At 41.6% G+C, this 23,302-nt stretch overlaps 1 protein-coding gene across 2 annotated transcripts; it reads left to right on the top strand.

Annotated features, from left to right (window-relative positions):
• The first annotated feature begins 4,620 nt into the window (after positions 1-4,620).
• LOC133884693 (protein ROS1C-like) lies at positions 4,621-22,793 on the top strand. Of its 2 annotated transcripts, XR_009903157.1 has the most exons (21): positions 4,621-4,902; positions 5,533-6,012; positions 6,109-8,277; positions 15,444-15,534; positions 15,751-16,838; positions 16,931-17,325; positions 17,635-17,714; positions 18,054-18,138; positions 18,213-18,304; positions 18,404-18,472; positions 18,608-18,644; positions 18,998-19,080; positions 19,277-19,711; positions 20,115-20,151; positions 20,219-20,282; positions 20,357-20,496; positions 21,007-21,072; positions 21,203-21,317; positions 21,396-21,434; positions 21,521-21,632; positions 22,441-22,570. XR_009903157.1 is itself a non-coding variant. In XM_062324205.1 (20 exons), the coding sequence occupies exons 2-20, from the start codon at positions 5,610-5,612 to the stop codon at positions 22,560-22,562; spliced, it is 5,610 nt and encodes a 1,869-aa protein (XP_062180189.1). In that variant the 5' UTR covers positions 4,621-4,902; positions 5,533-5,609; the 3' UTR covers positions 22,563-22,793. The 2 variants fall into 2 exon arrangements, 1 of the variants encoding a protein (XP_062180189.1); XM_062324205.1 differs by lacking the exon at positions 21,521-21,632 and having other exon boundaries at positions 22,441-22,793.
• The last annotated feature ends 509 nt before the right edge of the window (positions 22,794-23,302 follow it).

Raw genomic sequence — 23,302 nt, 5'->3', positions numbered from 1 at the left:
GATGATGACTGACTCGTTAGAGACGTCTAGGATCATGTTACGTTTGTCTCTGAACTGGTGGATGAAATCTCAGAGGAACTCATGCTCACTCTGGTTCAGCTGATGGAGATCGTTCTCCGTTTCTAGGCGCTTGATTGTGCCTTAGAAGTTGGCTATGAACTGAGCCTTCAACTCAACCCACGATCAGATTGAGTTAGGAGGCAGGTTCAACAACCAGGACCTGGCAAGTCCATCGAGTGAGGTCAACAGATAATTGTTCATTACCTTGTTATCGTTGTCGTAGCTCTAATAATCATGGTATAGATATGTAACCACTCGTTAGAGTTGATCTTTCCATCATACTTCTGGATTAGGCCCACATTGAACTTCTCGGGTCATCGTATCAACTGAAGCTCATATACAAAAGCTTCGCAGCCTCCATTGAATTCTTCAACAGGAGGTGGGGGAGGACTATCACACCTATTCTTTCGAGCAGGGGAGTCACGTCGAGCATCTCATCCTAGAGATCTGTGATCGTAATGACGACGGTCATCCTTGCGGTGTTCCTCATGATGATTGTTTATCACTATACGTAGATCGTGCCAATTATGAGGAATACGATTCCCCAAGTCTTCCTAGTTTCTACCCCTATGGATAAGGCAGTTACAGTTTGACCCATAAAGTGGTACTCAGGCTCGATCACCTGAGCTTCCGGCTTGGGATCCCTCGACTCAGTGATACTCTCGTCTGTGGCTCCTCGAGCCGGCGCCTTGCTGGCTAGGGCGCCTAGAGTTGTTAGGATTATTTGCTCGAATGGCTTAGATTTGGGCCGCATCAAGTAAGGTCCTGACTTGGTTAACCATATGGGTTAAAGGATTTGTCGGATCCAAATCCGGAAGAGATCTTAGAATTAGATGGGCTCCCTGGATTTTAGCATGCGGAGTGCTGAAAACATCGCTGCCTAGACTTGGCTAGGGTCGAGACGATGCTGCTCCGTTGTTGCTATTCTAGGGGAGCTCGTCCCTTGATGCTGACGGTGGAGGTGTGCCCACTGGAAGTCGTTGTTGAAGACCAGGAGGTATTTGACTTTCTGCGATCCATCGATGGAGAGTTATGTCAAGGACATGTAAGGCTCCACCTTTGGATGTTTTCAGTGGTATATTGTTGGAACATTGGTACCTTGAGGGGTGACTACCATCGCTGTATAATCGGAGATTTTCATGCCATTGTTTACCATGACGTTTGGATCTATCGCCATTGGGTCAGCAGGTGGGGTACCAGCTCCCCTGGCCATGAACACGAATCAATCTATTTAGCTGCTCTGGCTAGCATTGGAGTCATCGTTGCCACCCTCGTTGCTACCAGTGTTCATGCATTGGAGAACATTGGGTTTCTTGGGATCCCACTTGAGATGTCCCACCTCGCGGTATATGTCCAATAGTTTAGACTCAATAATACCGATGAGGATCAGTTCACCTTGATGGTCCTAGCGGAATATCATAGTTCCGAACGTGATCTCTGACCTGGCTAGGGGTGATTCGAGAGTGATCGATGTTGACCCAAAGTGGTTATAGAAGTCCTCGTCGGAGAATCTAGTACCGATGTGCACTCGAGACATAGTCAATCCTGAAAAGCAGAAGACCCCTACTTGGTGCGCCAACTGTCGAGGATTTATTCCTAACAATGTGTCCAGAAAATAATAGGGTTACCTTCATGGATCAGAGATCGAACATGGAACGAGGCACACGCGATGCATATAGGTTCGGACCTCCGGTTGGAGTAATACCTATGTCCTGTGTGGATGATTATGTATATGTATTCACCCGAGAACATGCAATGTGGCTAACCTATTACAAGGAGTAGATAGGATTAATCTAACCTAGGGCTAAAGTCGTCAAGTTCCTCCTACGTCAAGGTCTTGATGCTTGTCTCGAGTAGCCAGAAAAAAGAGCTTCTCCTGGGGGATCTAGGTCCTCACCTTATATAGAGATGATGTACCGCCTTCTATCCATTTATAGTTGATAGGGAGTTCTTTTTATCGCCCAAGTAGATAAATCTGTTATAGAACTAATCTTCTTGAGTTGAGCAATCGAGACCTTAATAATATACACCTTCTAGGTTCCGAGAGTATCAGGTACTGTAGATTTCGGTTCTGTAATATCCAGAGTTGTTAAGTATACACACGGTATACCGCGTCCGTATATAGCATACTCCTTATATGTATATACCCCATAGTTAGATATTTGACAGTATTATCCATGAATGAGAAAGAGTAAAAGCAACGATGAATCCATAGGGGAGAGGGGGCTCAACCCCTGTCTCGGGAGCACTTGGGAGCATCCTACCCCCCCCCCCCCCTCAATTTTTGGATATGAAAGAGAAAAAAGAAGAAAAGAGAAGAAGAAGGAAGAAGAGAAAAAGAGGAGAAGAAGAGAAGAGAAAGAAAAAGAAAAGGGAGAATCCCTATACTTAATAGCTCTGGATCTTCCACTAAGTAAAGTATAGACTAAGGGAAAAATTTACCTGCCTTTTTATTAGGAGTGATGCGTACAAATGAAGAGTGTTACACGTGAGTTGTGAATGAAATGAATGCACCTGGGGTTCTTGTTCCTTATGTCATGCAAACCATCTATTTATAGGCTAAGTATGATTGTTAGCTATGTTTAATTGATACTCTCTTGATCTGTTCTTAAATAGATGATGTTTAGGGATGTGTACAGTTAAATTTTAGAAACTTTGACCACTAATATATACAAATTTATTAATATTTATCACATAAAAGTGATATTAGTAGTCATCATAGAAAATACTTTTGAATGATTATATTTTCAACAATCTCAATAATAACTGCTTATAAAAAAACAATGGTCAAAGGCACGTATTGAATACCATGTTGATGTTCTAAATGATAAATAAAAAGATGAATGTAGTACGGTTATGTGCATCTTCTGATACAAGTGCTGAGATAATCTTATTCTATTATCTAAAAAGACCAAGGTAGTAACTACCACCTGTAACTAAGTGCTTGACTTTTGGCTCGGCTCGTGAAAGCTCAGTGGAATGATGGCTCGGTTTGGTTTGCAAACCGAGCTAAAATGCTGGCTCGGCTCAGTTGCTGGCTCAAGCCAGCTCATGAGGGCTCGCGAGCTTGCCAAAGGCGAGGGCTCACAGGCGGCGATGGTCTGCACGGCGTGGGTGGCGACGGCCTCCACGACACGACCTGGGCGGTGGCAAGCGACACAACATGGGGCTACGACCTCCATGGTGCGGGCGAGTGGTGATGGTGACCTCCACGATGTGAGCGATGACAACCTCCATGGCGCGAGTGACGATGGAGTTGTAGCATGGGGTTGGGGATGGGGAGTAGGGATGGGGGAGGGAGATGAGATCGATGAGACCCATGGGGGATGCAACCTGCGGGGCAGGCGAGGTGGTAGATCTGGTCGACCTCGATGAGGATGGGCTTAACGATGTTGTGGGATCGTGGCGGATGAACTCAAATCACGGGTTGCCGAGGTGGTGTGCGATGTTGTCCTTATGGCCCATGAAGAAGTTGTCGACGACGATGACGCTGCCCCTACATGTGAGGATCTTGTCTACGAGGTGGCTACCGATGAACCCCATGCCCCCAGTGACAACGATGCGCAGGGAGGGCTTGCGGACACCAACGGGGAGGTGGTGCACGCTAGCGGCGGAAACGGAGGAGCGCTACCACGAGGGATTCTGGTGGTGACGGTGGCGAGTGCATTGGAGGTGGAGGCGAAGGAGGGATGTGGGGTGAGGGAGGGGCCGGGGAGGAACGAGGAAACCAAGGAGGATAAAAAGGAGGCGCTGCTTTCGGAGAAGGTAGGAGGTTGTTACAAACACTAGGCAAGGGCACATGCCAACTCGCGAGTTAGCTCGGCTTGATTAAAAAACGAGCTATCAAGGTGGCTCGAGCTCAGCTCGTTTGGATAACGAGCTGAGCTAAGCCGATTCAAGCCTCTACAAGCCTAAGCTAATTCATAAGTCTCGAACTTTTTTGTCCAACCCTATTTTTGGCAAAGCGGTCTGCCCTTGAGCCAAGGGTCATGTCTCATGTTGGTCTTAGGCTCTTATCGGGGGAATCATCACATGGTAATTACCTCATTGTGAGCCATTTGGACATAACTAAACTTTAATCATATGTTAAATTTTGTTGGCACTGTTCTAAGTTTGCCTGAAACCTATCTTAAACTTTCCTGAGACATACCTTTCAAACGTTCTTGAGACACATCTTTCAAATAAAAGGTTTCATTTCGAAACTTGAAATTTGCCTTCTAAATTTAAACATCTCTTATTGTGTTACTTAGCGGTCCTGATTTTCGAACGGGGATTTTCGCTAGTGAGACTTATTAAAGTTCAAGTTAGTCGCTAAACATCTATGCACCGCCACGTACCGCTACTAGCCGTTGTGGTCTTTTGTTGCGGCTTAGATGAGAGGGATCGGATGACTGACAACATTTTCAGTTATGAAGATCGGACGTTCCATAGACTCCGATAGTAACGCCAGCGCTCGGAAAGGACGTTGGGCGCTAACAGCGTTCTTTTTAAAAACTACACCGTCACCCCGTTCCGAAATCATCCTACTTTCCTGTCCCCTTCGCCTCACGGCGGTGCTCCGCCCCCCCCCCCCCCCGGCTCGTCGGCCCTCTTCTGCCCCTTTCCCTTCTCCGGCGCTTCCTCCCGGCTCGCCGGCACTCTTCTTCCCCTTCCCCTTGCGGCGTCGCGTCCTCCCTGCTCCCAGGCCTGTTTGCCCCGCCTCGCACCATTGTCAGACCCTCTCTACCTCCACCGAAGCGAAGCAACGCCACTGCCTCTGAGGAGTTTTTCTCCCGTGGCCCCCCTCCTCCGCTTCATATCTATTGGACTGGAGTGTACTTGGATCGATTTCTTCTTTTGTTGGTAAGAAACGCTGTCTTCATTGGATGGGATTGTTCTAAGAGTTTGTTTTCTTCTGTTCTTCCCTTTCTTTGCCGCCAGCACAAACCAAATCAAAATCTTTTATCGGATCCATCTAGTTTTTTGCGGATTTGTATGCTGCGTGGTGAAGTACTGATAGAGGTAAATTTACTTTGCAATTTTTTTCTGGTTCAACTGGTGCCTGCCTCTGGAGGGATAGCAGTTGAAATTCGAGATTTTCACCAAAGGAGGTTCTTTTCCCCATTTGTTGACAAGGACAATTTGGTTATTGCACCTAAAATTCAGCATTTTACTGGAACAAGCATCTGAAAGGGGCCTTATCTTCTTGCCTTTTCTTGTGTGGGATTTAATGCCCCTCCGTCCCCCCCCCCCCCAGGCAACCAGCTGGAATAAGATGCTGATCTCACCTTGGCTGCGTTTTTCTTTCAGTAATATGATTTTGATTGGAGTACTGTAACATCGATTATCAGATGCAAGGGGAGTTGACCAAACTTTGTACAAGTGTTTTTTGTGCAATTCTTTTGCAAGGGTTTAGGGAGGTTTTAGCCCCATTTCGTTTTGTTCATTGGTTTTATTTATGCCTTTTCTGATGTAATCTTGTTCTTTGTGCAGGTTGTGGAGTCAGCAAAAGTTTACCCTAACTTGCTGGCAGCTCCTGCTGAGAACCAGGATAATTTGGTGGCCCGGGCATGTCGGCAGAGAGAGGTGATCCGAACTTCTCTGGCAATAGGCCTCTGTTCCTGAGCGCTGGGGGTCCCAACTTAGGCTGCCAAAATCTTGCTGGTACAGTCGCAGCAGGCGACAGCAGCCCGATCACCTCGCCGACCTTATCCTCTGCATGCTCCACGTCTGTCCTGAATACCATGCACGAGAGTTTTGCTCCACAAGCTGCTTTGTCGAGTCCGATGAGCCTCGCAGCTGAACACGCTGGCCCCTCCATCCAGCCATCCTGGAATGTGCCTGCGGGATGCACGCAGGTGCCTATTAGTATCTTAGTGTTCCATAGGCGGCTGACGGGAAGGGGGTCGAGGCCGCAGATGCCACTATCCAATAGTTGCATGCCAGCCCCTGCCCTGCCTGGTGTTTCAGAGGGTATGTTTTTCTTTCGAGGTGTCATGTTAGTTCAGCTTTGTGGCTGAATCATCATACATTATGAATTTACCGAACGCCTTTGTCTGCTGTTTACAGATTCTGAAGAAGGAGCTTCTATTCAGCTTGCTGGGAGTAATTTCTTGTTACATGGAAGAACATCGAACATAGTTGCAGGTAATATGGCAATGGATCCTTCACAACAAGCCACTCCAGATAAATACAAGTCTGAGCATGGACCTATACATCTTCGGCTGAATGGTTTAGATGATGAAACATCCAAGACTGGAAATGTAACAGAAGCTAGCCGACTGCAAGGATTAGCGACAATTGATTTTTGTGACAGCCGCAGTTATTTGGACTCAGTAATTCCTGCAAATACCTTGGAAACACTGGTTCGGCAGTCTCAAGAATCAACTGCCCCTCTTGCTGAAGGATCCAGTGATGACAACATGCATATGTATCAGCCGATGCAAAAAAGGTCCAAGACACAAATAAATCAGATTGAGCACACACCTTTGTCAACACCAGCTGTACTCAGGGAGAAAACACTAACTGAGATAGAGATGCAGATTGCGGCTGCTGAGAAAACTGAAACATTCATGAATGAGGAAACCCCAGCACGAAAACTGAAGACTCGGAGGAAAAAGCATAGACCAAAGGTAATCCGAGAGGACAGGCAAAACAAAGTGCAAAAATCTGTACATTCAACAACAGATGGAAAATCTCCGAATCAGAAAGTCAAGAGAAGTTATGTCCGGAAGAAAAGAAATCTCAGCTCTCTGGAGAAGTGTTCTGGGCCTTTTAGTGATCAATCAATCTCTGGAGGATCAGAAATTGCTGATAGAAGCAGAAGTGCATCAGTTCGAAGAAGTCTGCGATTCGAATCCGAGGAACAAGGAATACAGGGAGACCATTCATCGACAGCCAACTCACACTGCCACAACTATGAGAAACCTGTTCATGGCCAAAATTCTTTCTGCTCAGTGACTGAATCAGAAGTGCAGATTGGACATGGACTGCAAGTAGATATGGAAAATTCACCTGGAGGATTAGCTTTTGGCATGAGTCTCAAACTGAACAAATTGTTAGATGAGTACATACACTTGCCAGAGGTCACACCAAAACCTACACAAGAAGTTTCAAATGCAACTTCTGGCTCTTTTAGTTGCGAACGAGCAAGGGAACAGGATAATGTGGGAAGAACTCGCGAACCTGATACCACAAGTAACCCCGGATTGTGTATCGAAGAAAGGGCGGGGATGACCGTTATAGAAGGGAACAAAAAAGAATTGGAATTAAACTGTTCTACAGATGGTTTTGTTTGCTCAGCTAGGTATTTACCTGAAATGGACTCCACAAGAAGTCAGATTAGTGAAGTGTCGACAGTGGAGAACCATAGACACCTTAACGATGGTGAGTCGTCCCTAACTGCTACACGGGACTCAATAATCTTGAGTACGGCAGTTGAGATGGTAGCATTTTGCCAAGCTGGTGGGATTAAAAAGAAGAGATCGGCCCGAATCCGCAGAAATTCCTTCGTTTCTATTACGGATCTTGAGAAAAACACTTTACAAGCATCAACAAGACTGCCACCGGCATGCACGGATGCTCTGTATGAAAGTTCATACATTAAGTTTATGACCAAGAAACGTTCACAAAAGGCATGGCCGCACTGTCCCAATTCCATTCAACCAAATATGGAGCTGAAAAACAGGCTATCAGCTGGAAGCATATTTTATGGTGAATCTAATGGATCAAAAATATCAGAAGAGGCTTTTCAAAAATCTTCACCACAGACCATGGACAATAAAAGAATCAACCTTGATATTCATTGCAAAGTACCGGAAGGGAGCTCAGCAAATACATCAACAGTACCATATATGGATTACCTTCAAGTAGTTGCATCAAAGCTGAAACATCTTGATTTGAACACTGAGCAGGTGCAAACTGAGATGCATTTATCTCAGACCACACCTGCTGTTATTTCTTTTGGAGGAACAGATTGTCTATCAAATGCTCTTGTCCCATATGGTGGTAGGGTGGTGGTTCCTTACGAGAGACCCTTGCAGTTAGTCAAAAGGCAGCGCCCTCGAGCTAAGGTTGACTTGGATTTCGAGACAACAAGAGTTTGGAACCTTTTGATGGGGAAAGCAGCTGAGCCTGTAGATGGGAATGATGTTGAGAAGGAGAGATGGTGGCAGCAAGAAAGAGAAGTTTTTCAAGGTCGTGCTAATTCATTTATAGCACGCATGCGACTTGTTCAAGGTACCGAATAATTTTGAACGGCTATAATATGCAGTTTCCTTTTCTACTACTAACACATGTCTCGAGAGCCTGCCAGCCAAAAAGAATTGGTTTACGTAGTCCTTGAAATATTTTCAGACTCCCCAATATTGAATAACCTAATTTAAAAAATTCTCGAGAGCCTGCCAGCCAAAAAGAATTGGTTTCTTGAAGGCGCTAGGCCAATATATATACATGTACATGTGATATACGGCGAGTCAATTTTGTGCCTAGATGCACTATAGTTTACCAGTGTGCACACTTATAGTTACAACTCAAAAAGCTGTTAGTTGCAATCCGCTAGGTAGATCAGCTATAACCGCGCATACAGAAATATATAATTGCAATACGAGAAGCTAACAAGTTACAATTAATATATATAAAGACCGGAGATACGTTTTAGATTGTACTACGATTACAATCATGTTCCTTATGTTGTATATCATTAGGAGTTACGTTCATCCATAAATTGCAACTCAATTTTTTCTTTGATTTACGTCTAGTTGTAACTCTCTGTCTCACGGATTGTAACCAAGGGTGTGCGTAGACATGAACTACAGTGAGAATACCTGCAAAATAGATTAATAGTTTGTACCTGCAGAATAGATTATATATTACACCTCTCTCCCTCAAACTAATGGGGGATTAACCACATTGAGTTTAGAGAGATAAAACTTGTGATAAGCTGTACTCTGTGCATTAGTAAAGAAATCAACAACTGAAGTTTGGAAGGAACATACTGAAATGTAATCACCACATCTTTAACCTGTGTTCGTGTGTAAGAAGCATCAACATCGATATGCTTAGTGAGCTCATGCTTCACTGGATCCTGAGCAATACTGATAGCACATGTACTGTCTAAGTTTAAAGGAGTAGGTGCAGGAGAAAAAACATCAAAATCATCAAGTAACCAGCGTAACCAACTGAGCTTCATTTTCAACAACGTCATGGCTCGCAACTCAGCCTCTGCACTAAAACAAGAAAAATGCGGTTTGCTTTTTAGTCTTCCAAGCAATAAGAGAACTAAGGAAAACATAGTAGATAGAAATAGACTGGCGATCAGAAGAATTACTAGCCCAAGTAGCATCAGAATAAGTACAAAGTTGTAAAGAGTTAGAGTATGGAAAGAAGAGACGACAAGAGTAGTCCCACGAAGATAACACAAAACACACACGAAATGACTATAGTGGACCTGAGTGGGAATAGAAACGAACTGACTGAGGATGTGCGCTGCATGAAAAATACCAGGACGAGTGACACCAAGACAAACAAGACTCAACTAGATGACGGTAGCGAGTGGGATCCGTAAGAAGCTCACAATTAGTGGACCGAGGCTAAAGGTTTAGCTCCATAAGAGTCTCAACAGTGCGCTCATCAATGAGAGACGCACGATAAAGAAGATCATGAATACACTTCTTTTGGGATAGAAAACAGCTCTCAGAAGTAAAAGAAATTTCAATCCCAAGCAGTAATGAAGATGACTAAGATTGTACATAAGAAACGTCTCATTGAGACGATCCTTCACAAAAGCAATAAACTTATAATCATCTCCTGTAATGATCATGTCATTAACATACAAGAGAAGAAGAGTCCGATCACAAGGCAAAGTGTGAACAAAGAGCGTAGGATCATGAGCACTAGCAGAAAAAAATAACAACAATGTTCATCCATAAATTGCAACTCATTTTTTTTATTTACGTTTAGTTGTAACTCTCTATCTCGCGGATTATAACTGAGGGTGTACGTAGATATGAACTACAGTGAGGATACCTGCAAAATAGATTAATAGTGTGCACCTGCAGAATAGATTATATATTACACCTCTCTCCCTCAAACTCATGGGGGATTAACCACACTGAGTTTAGAGAGATAGAACCTGTGATAAGCTGTACTTTGTGCCTTCATGAAGAAATCAACCAACTGAAGTTCGGAAGAAACATACTGAAAATCAATCACCACATCTTTAACATGTGTTCGTGTGTAAGAAGCATCAACACCGAACCCCGAGCAATACTGATAGCACATGTACTGTTTGAGTTTAGAGGAGTAGGTGCAGGAGAAGAAACATCAAAATCGTCAAGTAACCAGCATAACCAACTGAGCTTCACTTTCAACAACGCCATGGCTCGCAACTCATCCTCTACACTAGAACGAGAAAATGCGGTTTGCTTTTTAGTCTTCCAAGCAATAAGAGAACAACTAAGGAAAACACAGTAGACAAAAATAGACCGGCGATCAAAAGAATTACTAGCCCAAGTAGCATCACAATAAGCACAAAGTTGTAAAGAGTTGAAGCATGGAAAGAAGAGATGACAAGAGTAGTCTCACGAAGATAGCGCAAAACACGCAGGAAATGACTATAGTGGACCTGAGTGGGAGTAGAAATGAACTGACTGAGGATGTGCACTACATGAAAAATATCAGGATGAGTGTTACCAAGATAAACAAGACTCAACTAGATGATGGTAGCGAGTGGGATCCGTAAGAAGCTCACAATTAGTGGACTGAAGTTGAAGGTTTAGCTCCATGATAGTCTCAATAGTGCGCTCATCAATGAGAGACGGACGGTGAAGAAGATCATGAATACACTTCTCTTGGGATAGAAAAAAGCTCTCAGAAGTAAAAGAAATTTCAATCCCAAGAAAGTAATGAAGATGACATGGTCATTAAGACGAGCCTTCACAAAAGCAATAAACTCATAATCATTTCCTGTAATGATCATGTCATTAACATACAAGAGAAGAAGAGTCTGACCACAAGATGAAGTGTGAACAAAGAGTATAGGATCATGAGCACTAGCAGAAAAAACAACAACAATGATCACAGAAGAAAAGCACTCAAACCAGGCTCGAGGGGCTTTTAAGGCCATAAAGAGAGCAACGGAGATGACAAACTATGCCCTCGCAACTCACCATTAAGAAAGTCATTCTTGATATCAAGCTAGGAGATAGACCATTGACGCACAGAGGCAACAACAAGAAGAGTGCGTATTGTGGTCATGTGAGCCAACAGAGCAGAAGTCTCATCATAGTCTCGACCATGCTCCTGCTGGAAACCACGGGCGACAAGACTAGTCTTGTAGCGTTCAAGTGAAACATCAGAGTGGGTATTAGCCTTATAGACCCACTTGCATGTAATAGGACGAACATGTGGAGGAAGAGGAACAAGATCCCACGTGTTAGTGCACTCAAGAGTAACAAGTTCCTCTGCCATTGCATGTTGCCATTCCTGATGAGCAATAGCTTCACGATAAGAAGACGGCTCGGCATGAACAACACTAGCAAAACCAAAATGATTAGGAGGTCGAATCAAATGACGATCACGAAGAGAATAGCGAGGGGAAGATGGAGGAACTGAATCATCAGAAGGAGATGACTCATCAAAAGGTAGCACAACAGGATGAGAGACAACACGAGAACGAGGAGTGTAGTGAAAAGGAAAATGCTCAACAAGGCCAGAAGGATGAGAAGCATGTGAGGTGAGAGCCAAGGGCGTGGATGGCATCAAAGAAGGCACAACAGGATAGGACACCAATGGTGGCCGGAAAAGAGAAGAAAGAACAATGATGGGTGTTGCAGTAAAGGTGAGAAAAGACAGTGGCTTGACTAAGGAAGCTGAAGAAGTGGAAGAAGAGGTACGAGGATAGAAAGGAAGAGACTCATCAAAAGTAACATCCTGAGAAATATGCATTTGACGAGCAACAGGGTCCCAACACCAATAACCCTTATGCTTGGCATTGTAACAAAAAAAAACACATTCAACAGATTGAGCGGTCAATTTAGTACGTTCATGGGGGTCGAGAAGAACGTAACAAACACATCAAAAAAACAAAGATAAGAGTAGTTAGGAAGACGTCCACATAGATGCTAAAAAAGAATCCCACCCTTGAGAGTAGAAGATGGTTAAATATTGACCAAGTATGTTGCAGTGAAGACTGCCTCAGCTCAAAAATGAGGATGCAATGATAAGCGCGTGAGCTATCTTAAGGAGAAAATGATGCTTGCTCTCATCAACACCATTCTAAGCATGAGCTCCAGAACAGGAGAACTGAGACAACGTACCTTGTTTAGCAAAAAAGGAACGAAGATGTCCAGAAAAAAATTCGCCAGTTGAATTAGTATGAAAGGCACGAATGTGAGTGCCAAACTGAGTGCAAATTATAGTGGCAAAAATACTTGTATATAGATAACATCTCACTACGAGAAGACATGAAATAAAGTGTGGCAAGAGAAATCATCTATAAAGATAATATAGTAGCTATGATCTCTTTTCTCATATTGTTTTCTCATCATCTTTTTAGTTGGATCTTGTGGGTTTCATCTCTAGCATATCACAACTTGCTTGAGACAAAGGTTGTTGTTGTTGTTGTATAGTAGCTATGACCCCTTTTGAATGAATGGAGCCAGATCCTAAACATTTGAGTGAACAATACCAAAAGGACGTTGAGACTGATCCACTATGAGGATAAGGAAGCTGAAGCTGTTTACTAAGATTACAACCCTAACAATTTAAAGATGCATCTTCTGAGACAAACCCTAAAAGACCTTGACAAACTAATGAAGATAGATGCGACCCACAAATATGACCAAGACAATGATGCCATTGCTGGAAGAAGCCAATAGTCGAGGAAGCAGAAAGACCAGCGGCGGCAACAGAAGGAAGACAAAGTCAGTCAAGCTCCTATAGATGTTGACAATCATGGCACCAGGGGTTAGTACCAACTAGAGCACAAGTGTGATGATTCTAAACACAGCAAGAGACAAAGTCTAGAATAACACAACAACCATTATCAGTAAGCTGACCAGCTGACATGAGCTACATGGTGAGTTGGGGAACACGTGCAACAGAAGGAACGCTAAAAGAAGAAGTGCTAAGGGTGCCCCTTTCAGTAACAAAAAAAGAAATATCATCAGCTGTAACGACATGAAGAGGAGAAACAAGAGAATGAAGCGGAGATAAAGTGAAAGAATCAGAATATGAAAAGATACCCAAGAGTCAAGAAACCAAGGTGAAATATCTGACTTCGTCGAAGGTGGTCTCTTAGTGGCAAAAGAGGGAGTAGCAGAACTAGCAAAACCTATCGGTGCAGAGCCAGAGGTAGCAACCAGGTGGCGAAGCAGCGTCACAATCTCCCGCTAAGTGTCGATCGAAGAGGTAGTTGAGGTAGAAGCACTAGAGGAATGTCGAAGATGCTTCTTCTGGTAGCAGTTTGCTTCAACATGGCCCTCCTTGCTACAGTAGGTGCAGTGAGGGCGACCATCACCACCTGAAGAGACCACAGAAGGTGAAGGAGTTGCATGAGGAGCAGGCGACGGTGGAGACGAAGACGTAGGCGTAGCAGGTGGACAAGCAGCCAACACTAAGGGAAGCAACGACAATCCAGAACCACATAGACGATTCTCCTCCAAGCACAGCTCCGTAAGAGCCTCCACAAGCGTGACATTGGGATGTTGTGCAAATAGCTGAGCACGACGCTGCTCAAACTCCAAATGAAGGTGAGTCAGGAACTCGTAGAGGCGTCAAAAATCCCGTTCAGCGCGCAGATCCAAGCAACACTGACAGGAGAAGCAACCAGTAACACAAAGAGAGTTCAACTGACGCCACACAACTGATATCTGAGAATAGAACACATCAACTGTGGCATCACCCTGCTGAGTAGACTGCTCCTAGCGAACAATAGATAGATATAGAGCATCCCCAGAAGGCTCATAGGTCTGATAAAGATAAGTCCACATCTGAAAGGCAGTAGAGAACTAACAATCTCAGAAGAAATCCTGGGCTTCACACTAGTAACCAAAATAGACGCAGCACAAGCATCATCATCCATCCATTGAGCACAGTTAGACAATCTATCACGGTACAACACCAAAACTTCCTGATAGGCAGAGACAACCTTCTTATAGGCAGCGGTGATGATGTCAATAGTTGTTTTGTCTCCTTTGTCGACAGATGGTGGCACATGAAGCTCAGGAGAAGGCAAACAAGGAATGTCGCAAGAGAGAACATCCCAAAGATGCCTGCATGTGAATGCGCATATGATGCGCGAAGTCCCGGTAGTTGGCACCATCATAGATCACCAAGCATCAAGGAACAGAAACAATGCTCGATGACATCATGAAGAGGTGTCAAACGATGGCGAGAGCACAAAAGTGAAGCGATGGTCGACGGTAAGAGTGCAAAAGAAGCGGTGAGCAACTGCAAACATGCAAACAAGTAGCGGCAAGTGTTGGCGAGAGCGCAAAAGAGAAGCGGCGGTCGATGACAAGAGCACAAAAGAAGTGGTGTGCTGCTGCAAACTTCTTTCTTTCTTTTTTTTTTTTTTGACTAGAATTTGTTCTGTTAAGAATAGATGTTCACAAGCTTCGGTCGGTCGGGCAAGGCCGACGGCGGCGGCGGGATGAGTTGTTGCGTCCCTAGGGAAAACCTAGCTCTGATACTATATTAGAAATGAAAACTTGTATTCCCTGAAGGTCCTGTGCCAGTATATATACATGGTGATAATATGCATAGAACCCCTTATACTCTGATGATATTACATAGAGCTTATATATATATGTGTGTGTGTGCACGTGCGCACGAGACATGGAGTTACAATTAGACGTACATAAAAAAATTTGAGTTGCAATTGCGTTATGGATGAATGTAACTCCTAACGAATTCCTTGCCTAATGATGTACAACCTAAGAAACATAATTGTAATCATAGTACAATATAAAACGTAACTCCGGTTCTTATATATATTAATTATAATTGATTATAACTTGTTAGCTTCTCATATTGCAATTATGTACTTCTGAATATACGAATAACTTTTGAGCTCATCTTTGGCAAGTGATCAGCCGCTCAAAACTTTGGTTATCTCTTGTACCAACTTAGTAGGTAGCATCCAAAGTTTGCAGTTTGAGGAGCTAACCTCTGGCCTTCTTCTTCATAAAAAATGTCTACAATGCAGGAAACTTTCATGTTACATTAATGCCAGTGGAAAAATATGATAGCAACCATGTATATTCGTATCTTGTTCTGGGTATGACCATAACAGTACACATGAAAAGAAGCGCGAGAACACAAAGTCTATTATTAAAAACTTTCAATTGCCTTGAATCCATGGTTGAAGCTTGTGGCTAATGTCTCAACCACTTGTTTATCAGGAGACAGGCGCTTTTCTCCTTGGAAAGGATCTGTAGTTGACTCAGTGGTAGGAGTCTTTCTCACTCAGAACGTAGCTGATCATCTTTCAAGGTATGGCACTCACAATCATTATGCTTCAACAATTTTTTTTTTCTCGAATGAGAGCTGCGTATCATTGCATTAAGAAAGAAGAAAAATTCACAACAAACAACAAAACCCGTACACAGTAACCTAAACACACCCACACATGCGAACTTTTCTTTAAAGACAATGAATTGATCTTATGCACAAAACTCTCTTTATGACTACTATTTTGACAAACTACAGCTCTGCCTATATGACCCTTGCTTCAAGTTTTCCGTCACGGTCAGTCAATAGCAATTGTAAGGATGATACTACCACCCAAGACAATGAACAAACCATCAGCACGAGTGCACTAGGAGAAAAAAGTATGTTTGACCTTTTTCATGATGGTGCCAGACCTGATCTAGGAGTGAGTTGTGAGGAGCTATCAATGGTCTATGAGAAGATACACATGGAACCAAAGGACAAATCAGCAAATGCAAGTGTTTGCAATCACCAAGGGACTGGAATAGAACATAAAGCACAGCAATTTCCAGATTTCTCCTCGGTAGAATTAGCTGCGTCTACAGGAGTCCTGCAACAGATACAATTCCAGAACGAGATTTCAGCTTCTCAAAGTGTAATTTCAGAAAATCTTCAATCAAGATTATCTTTGAGTTCTGGGATACCTAGAAATTTTGTTGTTGGTGATTCTGCTGCAGCTTATCAGCAGCTGGAAAGCAATATTGGTCATGGAAAACCATTAACCGGAAATGGCGCCACAACCAGTGAGCAATTTCCAGATTTCTCCTCGGTAGAATTAGCTGCGTCTACAGGAGTCCTGCAACAGATACAATTCCAGAACGAGATTTCAGCCTCTCAAAGTGTAATTTCAGAAAATCTTCAATCAAGATTATCTTTGAGTTCTGGGATACCTAGAAATTTTGTTGTTGGTGATTCTGCTGCAGCTTATCAGCAGCTGGAAAGCAATATTGGTCATGGAAAACCATTAACAGGAAATGGCGCCACAACCAGTGAAATTGAATGCCAGAGTCTCAAAACAGCAGCAATAAATGATGATGGTATCGGTAAACCTGGGATTCCTTCTAGTTTCACAATGCCATTTATCTCGATCGTTGATCCTCAGCAATTGCATTTGAGAAATGGGCCAAATGTTTCTTCGACATCTCCCCGCAGTTCTTCAGGTTCTGCATCACCGAACTTAAAAGATGGCACAATCGAGAAGAAAAATCCTGATTTCATGCCATTTGATTCTCATGTGGCAGAAATGAATGGTAATAAGACTTCTGGCGCCACTCTGAACTCTCCAAAAAAAAGCACAGAGCTTCCTGGTTAGCATGCATCTCTTCTATAATTTTAATTAAAATGCAATGCTTGTCCATTAACTGCTTATTTAACTTCACAAAACTTGATAACCATGCAGTAAAGTTACACCATGACAAAAGGACTACTTTCGAAGCATCAGACTTGCAGGAGCATGAATCACTCTTTGTCACTGGTGAAATGACAGCAGAAGCAACAAGAAAACAAGATGAATGTACTTTGAAATCTGGTTTTACTTCCTATAATGGAGTACCAGATACAGCAGCACAAGCATCAAGGCCAAAGAAAAGAAGAACCACGAGTAAAAAGAATACTGAGAATTTTGACTGGGATACATTGCGAAGATGGTCTTGTTGTGAAGGCAACATGAAAGAAAGAAGTTTTGAAAGAAAAGACTCTGTAGATTGGGAAGCAGTAAGGTGCGCAGACGTGCAAAGAATTTCTCATGCCATTCGGGAAAGGGGAATGAATAATGTTCTAGCAGAGCGAATCCAGGTAATAGCTGAATAGTTACTAGGATTAACTATGATTTATATGCACTGCTTATGTTTGGTTGATATATGACCTTTTGTTTTTGCTCAGAAGGCTGCATGATAGAGTTAATAATAGTTCTTTAACCCTAGGTTTGAACAGTTAAAAGGTTTTATATGAACTTGATGTTTTTGTCAAAAGTCTTTTTTTTTGTCTTCTTTCGTAAGGCTCTATTATAGAGATAACTTAACCATAAAGAGGTTATCTACTGTAGCACTACGAAGTTTCATCGCAGTTCCTATAGGCCTAACGGTAAAGTTGATGGTTTTACAGAGTTTCCTGAACCGTTTGGTCAGAGATCATGGGAGCATTGATCTTGAGTGGTTAAGAGATATTCCCCCAGACTCAGCAAAGTAAGATACTCTGTATTTACTCATCCCTTGGTGATGACATTTTCCAGTGCTGGAAATGACTAGTTGACCATCATTTAAGTGTGTGAACAAATTAAATGGAGCAAGAAGTGCAACATGTTAAAGTTAGCATTGGAAATTAGTGTCTAAAATCAGCCATGTGCACTAACCACAGAAGTTCTGTGAAATGCCAAGTTTATTACTAGTACACAAAAGCTTTCAAGTTGTAATGTAGACTATAGCAGTGAAGGATTCCTTAGAAAAATTCACACATTCATATGAGCCTCATATAGTTCACAAGTGAAAAGTGTTTCTATTAAAACATATTTGGTTTATTGTCAGGGATTACCTGCTAAGTATACGTGGACTGGGGCTTAAAAGTGTTGAGTGTGTTCGTCTTCTCACACTACATCATCTTGCCTTCCCAGTAAGTTTCCATTGGAATATTTAATTTGCCTGTAGTAAATTTAATATTTACACAGCACTGCTTTGACCACTCAGGTTGACACTAATGTTGGCCGCATATGTGTAAGACTGGGATGGGTGCCCATTCAACCCCTTCCTGAATCTCTACAGTTACATCTCCTGGAGCTGTAAGTGTACTGCATTGCCCATACCATTTATTTCATTTATGTGTTTTTTACTTTTTGGTTAAAATCTGATTTCACCACTTTCTTTTCACCTTGTCAAAGATATCCTGTCTTGGAGACTATACAAAAGTACCTCTGGCCTCGTCTGTGTAAACTTGATCAACAAACACTGTGAGTTACATAAACATTTGCGTAAAAGTATGCATATTTTCTTACTAGTTTTTGTGAACCCATGCAAATTGCAATATTTGTATATCATGTATAAATAAGAACAAGTAATAATTGACAATTATCACAATTTCACAGGTATGAGCTACATTATCAAATGATTACTTTTGGAAAGGTACGTCATGAGCATTGTTGTTTTGAAACAAGCCAAATAGCCCAAGCATTGGCCAAATGTGAATTTACTTTACAGTTGTAGTCGTTATATAAGTCTAGTGCCTTTGATGGAAAATTGAGTTGTATTTGCTATAAAACTCTAATGCTTATGATTAATGTGTACTTGTATTTGTTATACAACTCTATCTCTAGTTAATGTACAGATAATCTGGCTCAATCAAAATAAGGGGTGTAGATATTTCTATTTCTCTCATAAAATTTCTTAGATTTTCCTTTTTTGTCTTACACTTGAATCCCACTTGTTGCTTTCATATTTGTAGATGAGTAAAAGATTTCTTCCAATCAACCATGCAGGTCTTTTGTACGAAAAGCAAGCCAAATTGCAATGCATGCCCGATGAGGAGTGAGTGCAAGCATTTTGCAAGTGCCTTTGCAAAGTATTGTCCGCTGTCCCACTTGCTGTACTTCTTCAGTAATAGTAGCTCCTTATGCACAGACTACACAAACATATCAATCTTTTTGTGCAGCTCAAACATATTTCGCTTTTTGGTGGATCTTGTCTAGGAGCTTTAATTCTGTTTACCTCTTCATATTGACTGTTTCTTTCTTTTTCTGATTGCTTTTGCAATGAAGTGCAAGGCTTGCACTTCCTGCTCCTCAGGAGAAATGCTTAGTGAAGTCAAGCAACCAATTTGCTTTCCCAAATAGCAGCATGCACAATCCGAATTCAACTGATCTGCCTCGCCTTGAGGGGAGTATCCATGCAAGGGATTTTCTTCCTATGAACTCAGAGCCAATAATCGAGGAGCCAGCAAGTCCAAGAGAGGAAGAATGTCCAGAAACAATGGGAAATGATATTGAAGATTTTTATGAAGACGGTGAAATCCCAACAATAAGGCTTAACATGGAAGCTTTTGCACAGAACTTGGAAAATTGCATTAAAGAAAGCAATACGGAACTCCATTCTGATGATATTGCAAAAGCATTGGTTGCTATTAGCACTGAAGCAGCTTCAATTCCTGTACCTAAACTAAAGAATGTGCATAGGCTTCGAACAGAACACTATGTGTAAGTGGCAAGCAGATTTTTGTTTGTGTAAATATCAGGTGAAAATGCATGAAAATCAATCGAGGAATATTCCGTAAAAATTCTTCAAAAGTTAACAATTTTTCGGGTGGAGCATGTTCTAATATGTATGAGCAAGTTCAAGATTGAACTATATCGCATTTGCGAGATGCAAGACTAAGTATTTTTCTTTTGCACCTCACAAATGCGATCCAAATTTAAATTTGATATTTTGAAAAGATATAGAGCATGCTTTCCACTACATCTGGTATTTTTTCGAAGCTTTAATGTTTACCTGTGGCGTTTTCACCAGTAATGTTGCTCTTTTGCTTTACCTTAAACATATAAATAATGCCATTCATCAAGATAACATTTAGTTTTTTAAATGCAATTTCTGTGCTTGCAGATACGAACTTCCAGATTCACATCCTCTTATACAGCAGGTGAGATGCTGCCATTTTTCTTTTAAGCATTTCAAGCTACAGTTCCTGATTCGACAAATGATTACAGCTAGGACTTGACCAACGGGAACCTGATGATCCAAGTCCGTACTTATTGGCCATATGGACACCAGGCAAGCTTATTTTCTTTGAGAACGCATGAGTACACATACAAGTGATTTTCACTAATTTTGTGACTATTGTGCAGGTGAAATAAAGGAAATAAGCAAGGCACCAAAACCATGCTGTGACTTTCAAATGGAAAGCGGCTTATGCAATAATGAGATGTGTCACAATTGTATTGCGGAACAAGAAAACCAATCTAGATATGTCAGAGGCACAATCCTGGTAAAGCAGCCATATAACCTAGCAATCATGAATATCATAATATGGTTTAGGGGAATCAACTGTTTAGTTTTCTGGTCAAATTGCTCAGTAGCGCGCACACACACAAAAAAAGATTTGACCATGGGGAGAAGATGTCTCCTTGGCTTTGCCTTAAGAGGAGGGAGTACCGAACCCTTTAAAAAGGTACTCGCACTATCTACGAGTACTCGGGTTCGAGCCCAAGTCGATGGCCTCTTAACTGGAGGCTCTACCAATCGAGCTATCACTTGGTTCTACTGAGCAAATTGTCCCTTAGTTTTATTTACCTACAGCTTGGTTCAAAGTAGAGATACAAAACTCGTATTTAATAATTTATAATCCTCACCTCCAACAAAATTTATTGTTGGCTAGATAGTAGAAATAGATCTTAGTAATATAAATAATGCATTGTTGGTTTGGGAAAGGCTGTTGCTGCTGCTGTTGGTTTGAGAAATTGCATACCACATTTAAGTTTTACTGGAACATGAATAGGTTCCTTGTCGAACAGCTATGAGGGGCAGCTTCCCACTTAATGGCACCTATTTTCAAGTTAATGAGGTATGCTGAGCTACATATATTGTGTACATCTTTCTTCTTTTTCAAAATAAAAGGGTAGACAAGTGCTGCTTGTAAGTCTCCAATCTGTATAGACTAGACAATTTCAGACTTCATGAATCTGTACGTGCAGGTATTTGCTGACCACGAATCCAGCCACAACCCCATACATGTCGAAAGGAAGCAGTTATGGAACTTACAAAGGCGCATGGTCTTCTTTGGGACTTCAGTACCTACCATATTCAAAGGTTGTCACCCTTGCACAAACAATTCAAAGAAATATTATCTGTTAATAGCACCAACAACAATTATTTTTTATTACGTAGGTCTAACAACAGAAGAAATACAACAGTGCTTCTGGAGAGGTATGAACAAGACCTTTCATTTGTTCTGTCACGCATGCTATTCTGATGAAACATCTTCTTGCCTCTTGTCATCAAACGGTTTTCAGAATGCAGATCCTGTGATATATACGACCAGAATTCTTGACCATAATAGATCCAATCACAGTTTGGTAGTTCACAGTGTCTCAATAGTTATAGAAGACTCCTGATTGTCACGAGGTGACTATTCAGTATTGAAGAAAACATTTCGTGTTGGCTATATGATTGATCTGGAGCTGGTCTATGTTTTACGATAACCTTAGAATAGTGGAGGTATCTTGGAATGACGGAATAATTATGGCTAATGAACTAGATTGCTAATATGAACGGAGAAATGAACTAATGAAAAGTGGTGGAAGAATCGATATGTGTTTATTAGTAAACTTATCTTTCAAAATGCAGAAAGGTCATGGACTGAATCAATTTCTAGGTTTCAACTTAACTATGACTTTTTTAGCAAAATAACTGACCGAAGACAGCTATTCTTTGTTTGGCCCTCCGGCCTGTGCTGCTGGAATCTCAATATTATTTTAGTTCAATTGAGTTATACAATCAGTAAAGAAAATCTGTAAAGAGATACTTAAAAGCATGAAATATCCTTAAAGAACTAATCCATGGATAGAAGCGTGTGAAAGTTAGCAATCTATGTATCAGAATCATAACTTATGCATTAGTCTCCTTATACCTTTATTACTTTATTTTATTACTATTACTAGTACCTTTATTATCATTATTATTTTCACATCATCTTCTTAGTTAGATCTTATGAGTTTCATCTCTAGTCTACCTAATTTGGGACAAAGGCTGTTGTTGAGTTATACATTTAGTATCGATCTTATAAGAAGTGCACCCCCACCCCCAAGAAAACACACACACAGAAGAAAAGGTTTGACAATGTTTATATGTTCTTTTGAGTATTCGCACCCATTGTCTGTACCCTTCATACATCTTTGTTGCTTCCTTAGTGAAGACTAAAAATGCAATGCAGGGTTTGTCTGCGTGCGAGGATTCGACATGGAAACTAGGGCACCAAGGCCTCTGTGCCCCCATTTGCACGTTGTAGCAAGGCCAAGATCCCGCAAGACAGCAGCAACTGAGCAAGTCCTTTGATTCAACAAAGATATCAATTTTTATAAACATTATGTTTATGGTGATATCATAAGCTCTCGATCTGCGAATGGGTCATATTATTTCCTGCCGTACGAGAGCCATTCTTAGAGGCAATAAACCATGAAGTTGGAAACTGTTAATTCTCATATGTGAGAACTAATTAGGCATAAGAAAGGACCAAATTGTTTTCGTATGCACCGCTGGTGCGAGTTATATGTAAATCATCATCTAGCTGCTTGTCTGTGTAGGATGTCATTGTTTTACTTTCTTTGTCAGTGTTGTATTTTATTTACATGTCATTTGGTTTATTAATTGCACCTGTACTAGATTCTATGTACTGATATCATGCTTTGTTCTACACACCATCGATTTCTTTACTGGATAGCCTGCCAAGAACCTTGTTTCTGTACCTGTATATTCATGTTGTCTACATCGTTGGTTTTCATAACTGGCTGTTTTCCTGCATCCAGAAGATGCAAATGAACTGTGTCATGTCATCAGGGTTTTCTGCAAGCAGTCATGCTATAATAAAATGTTAGCACCTTATTATTTCGTCTTGTGGACGAGTACTGCTTTGTTTTTATTCATTATATATATATATATATATATATATATATATATATATATATATATATATATATATATATATATATAAACACTGTATGTATATTCTGCAGATATGCTCGCTATAGTTCATGTCTGCGTACACCTTATAAGTTGTAACTCACAGTGTTTCGGGT

Source organism: Phragmites australis, chromosome 11 (genome assembly GCF_958298935.1).
Source record: "Phragmites australis chromosome 11, lpPhrAust1.1, whole genome shotgun sequence".
Lineage (NCBI taxonomy): Eukaryota > Viridiplantae > Streptophyta > Magnoliopsida > Poales > Poaceae > Phragmites > Phragmites australis.
The sequence above is the reverse complement of the archived record's forward strand: the minus strand, read 5'-3'. Positions and strand labels throughout refer to the sequence as shown.

Bases quoted from the DNA above. Each gene is read 5' to 3' on its own strand.
- LOC133884693 (XM_062324205.1), top strand. From the start codon at position 5,610: ATGTCGGCAGAGAGAGGTGATCCGAACTTCTCTGGCAATAGGCCTCTG. The intron at 19,081-19,276 runs GTATTGTCCGCT...TTTGCAATGAAG, and splicing joins TTTGCAAGTGCCTTTGCAAA to TGCAAGGCTTGCACTTCCTG. The intron at 21,073-21,202 runs GTATGCTGAGCT...CTGTACGTGCAG, and splicing joins CCTATTTTCAAGTTAATGAG to GTATTTGCTGACCACGAATC.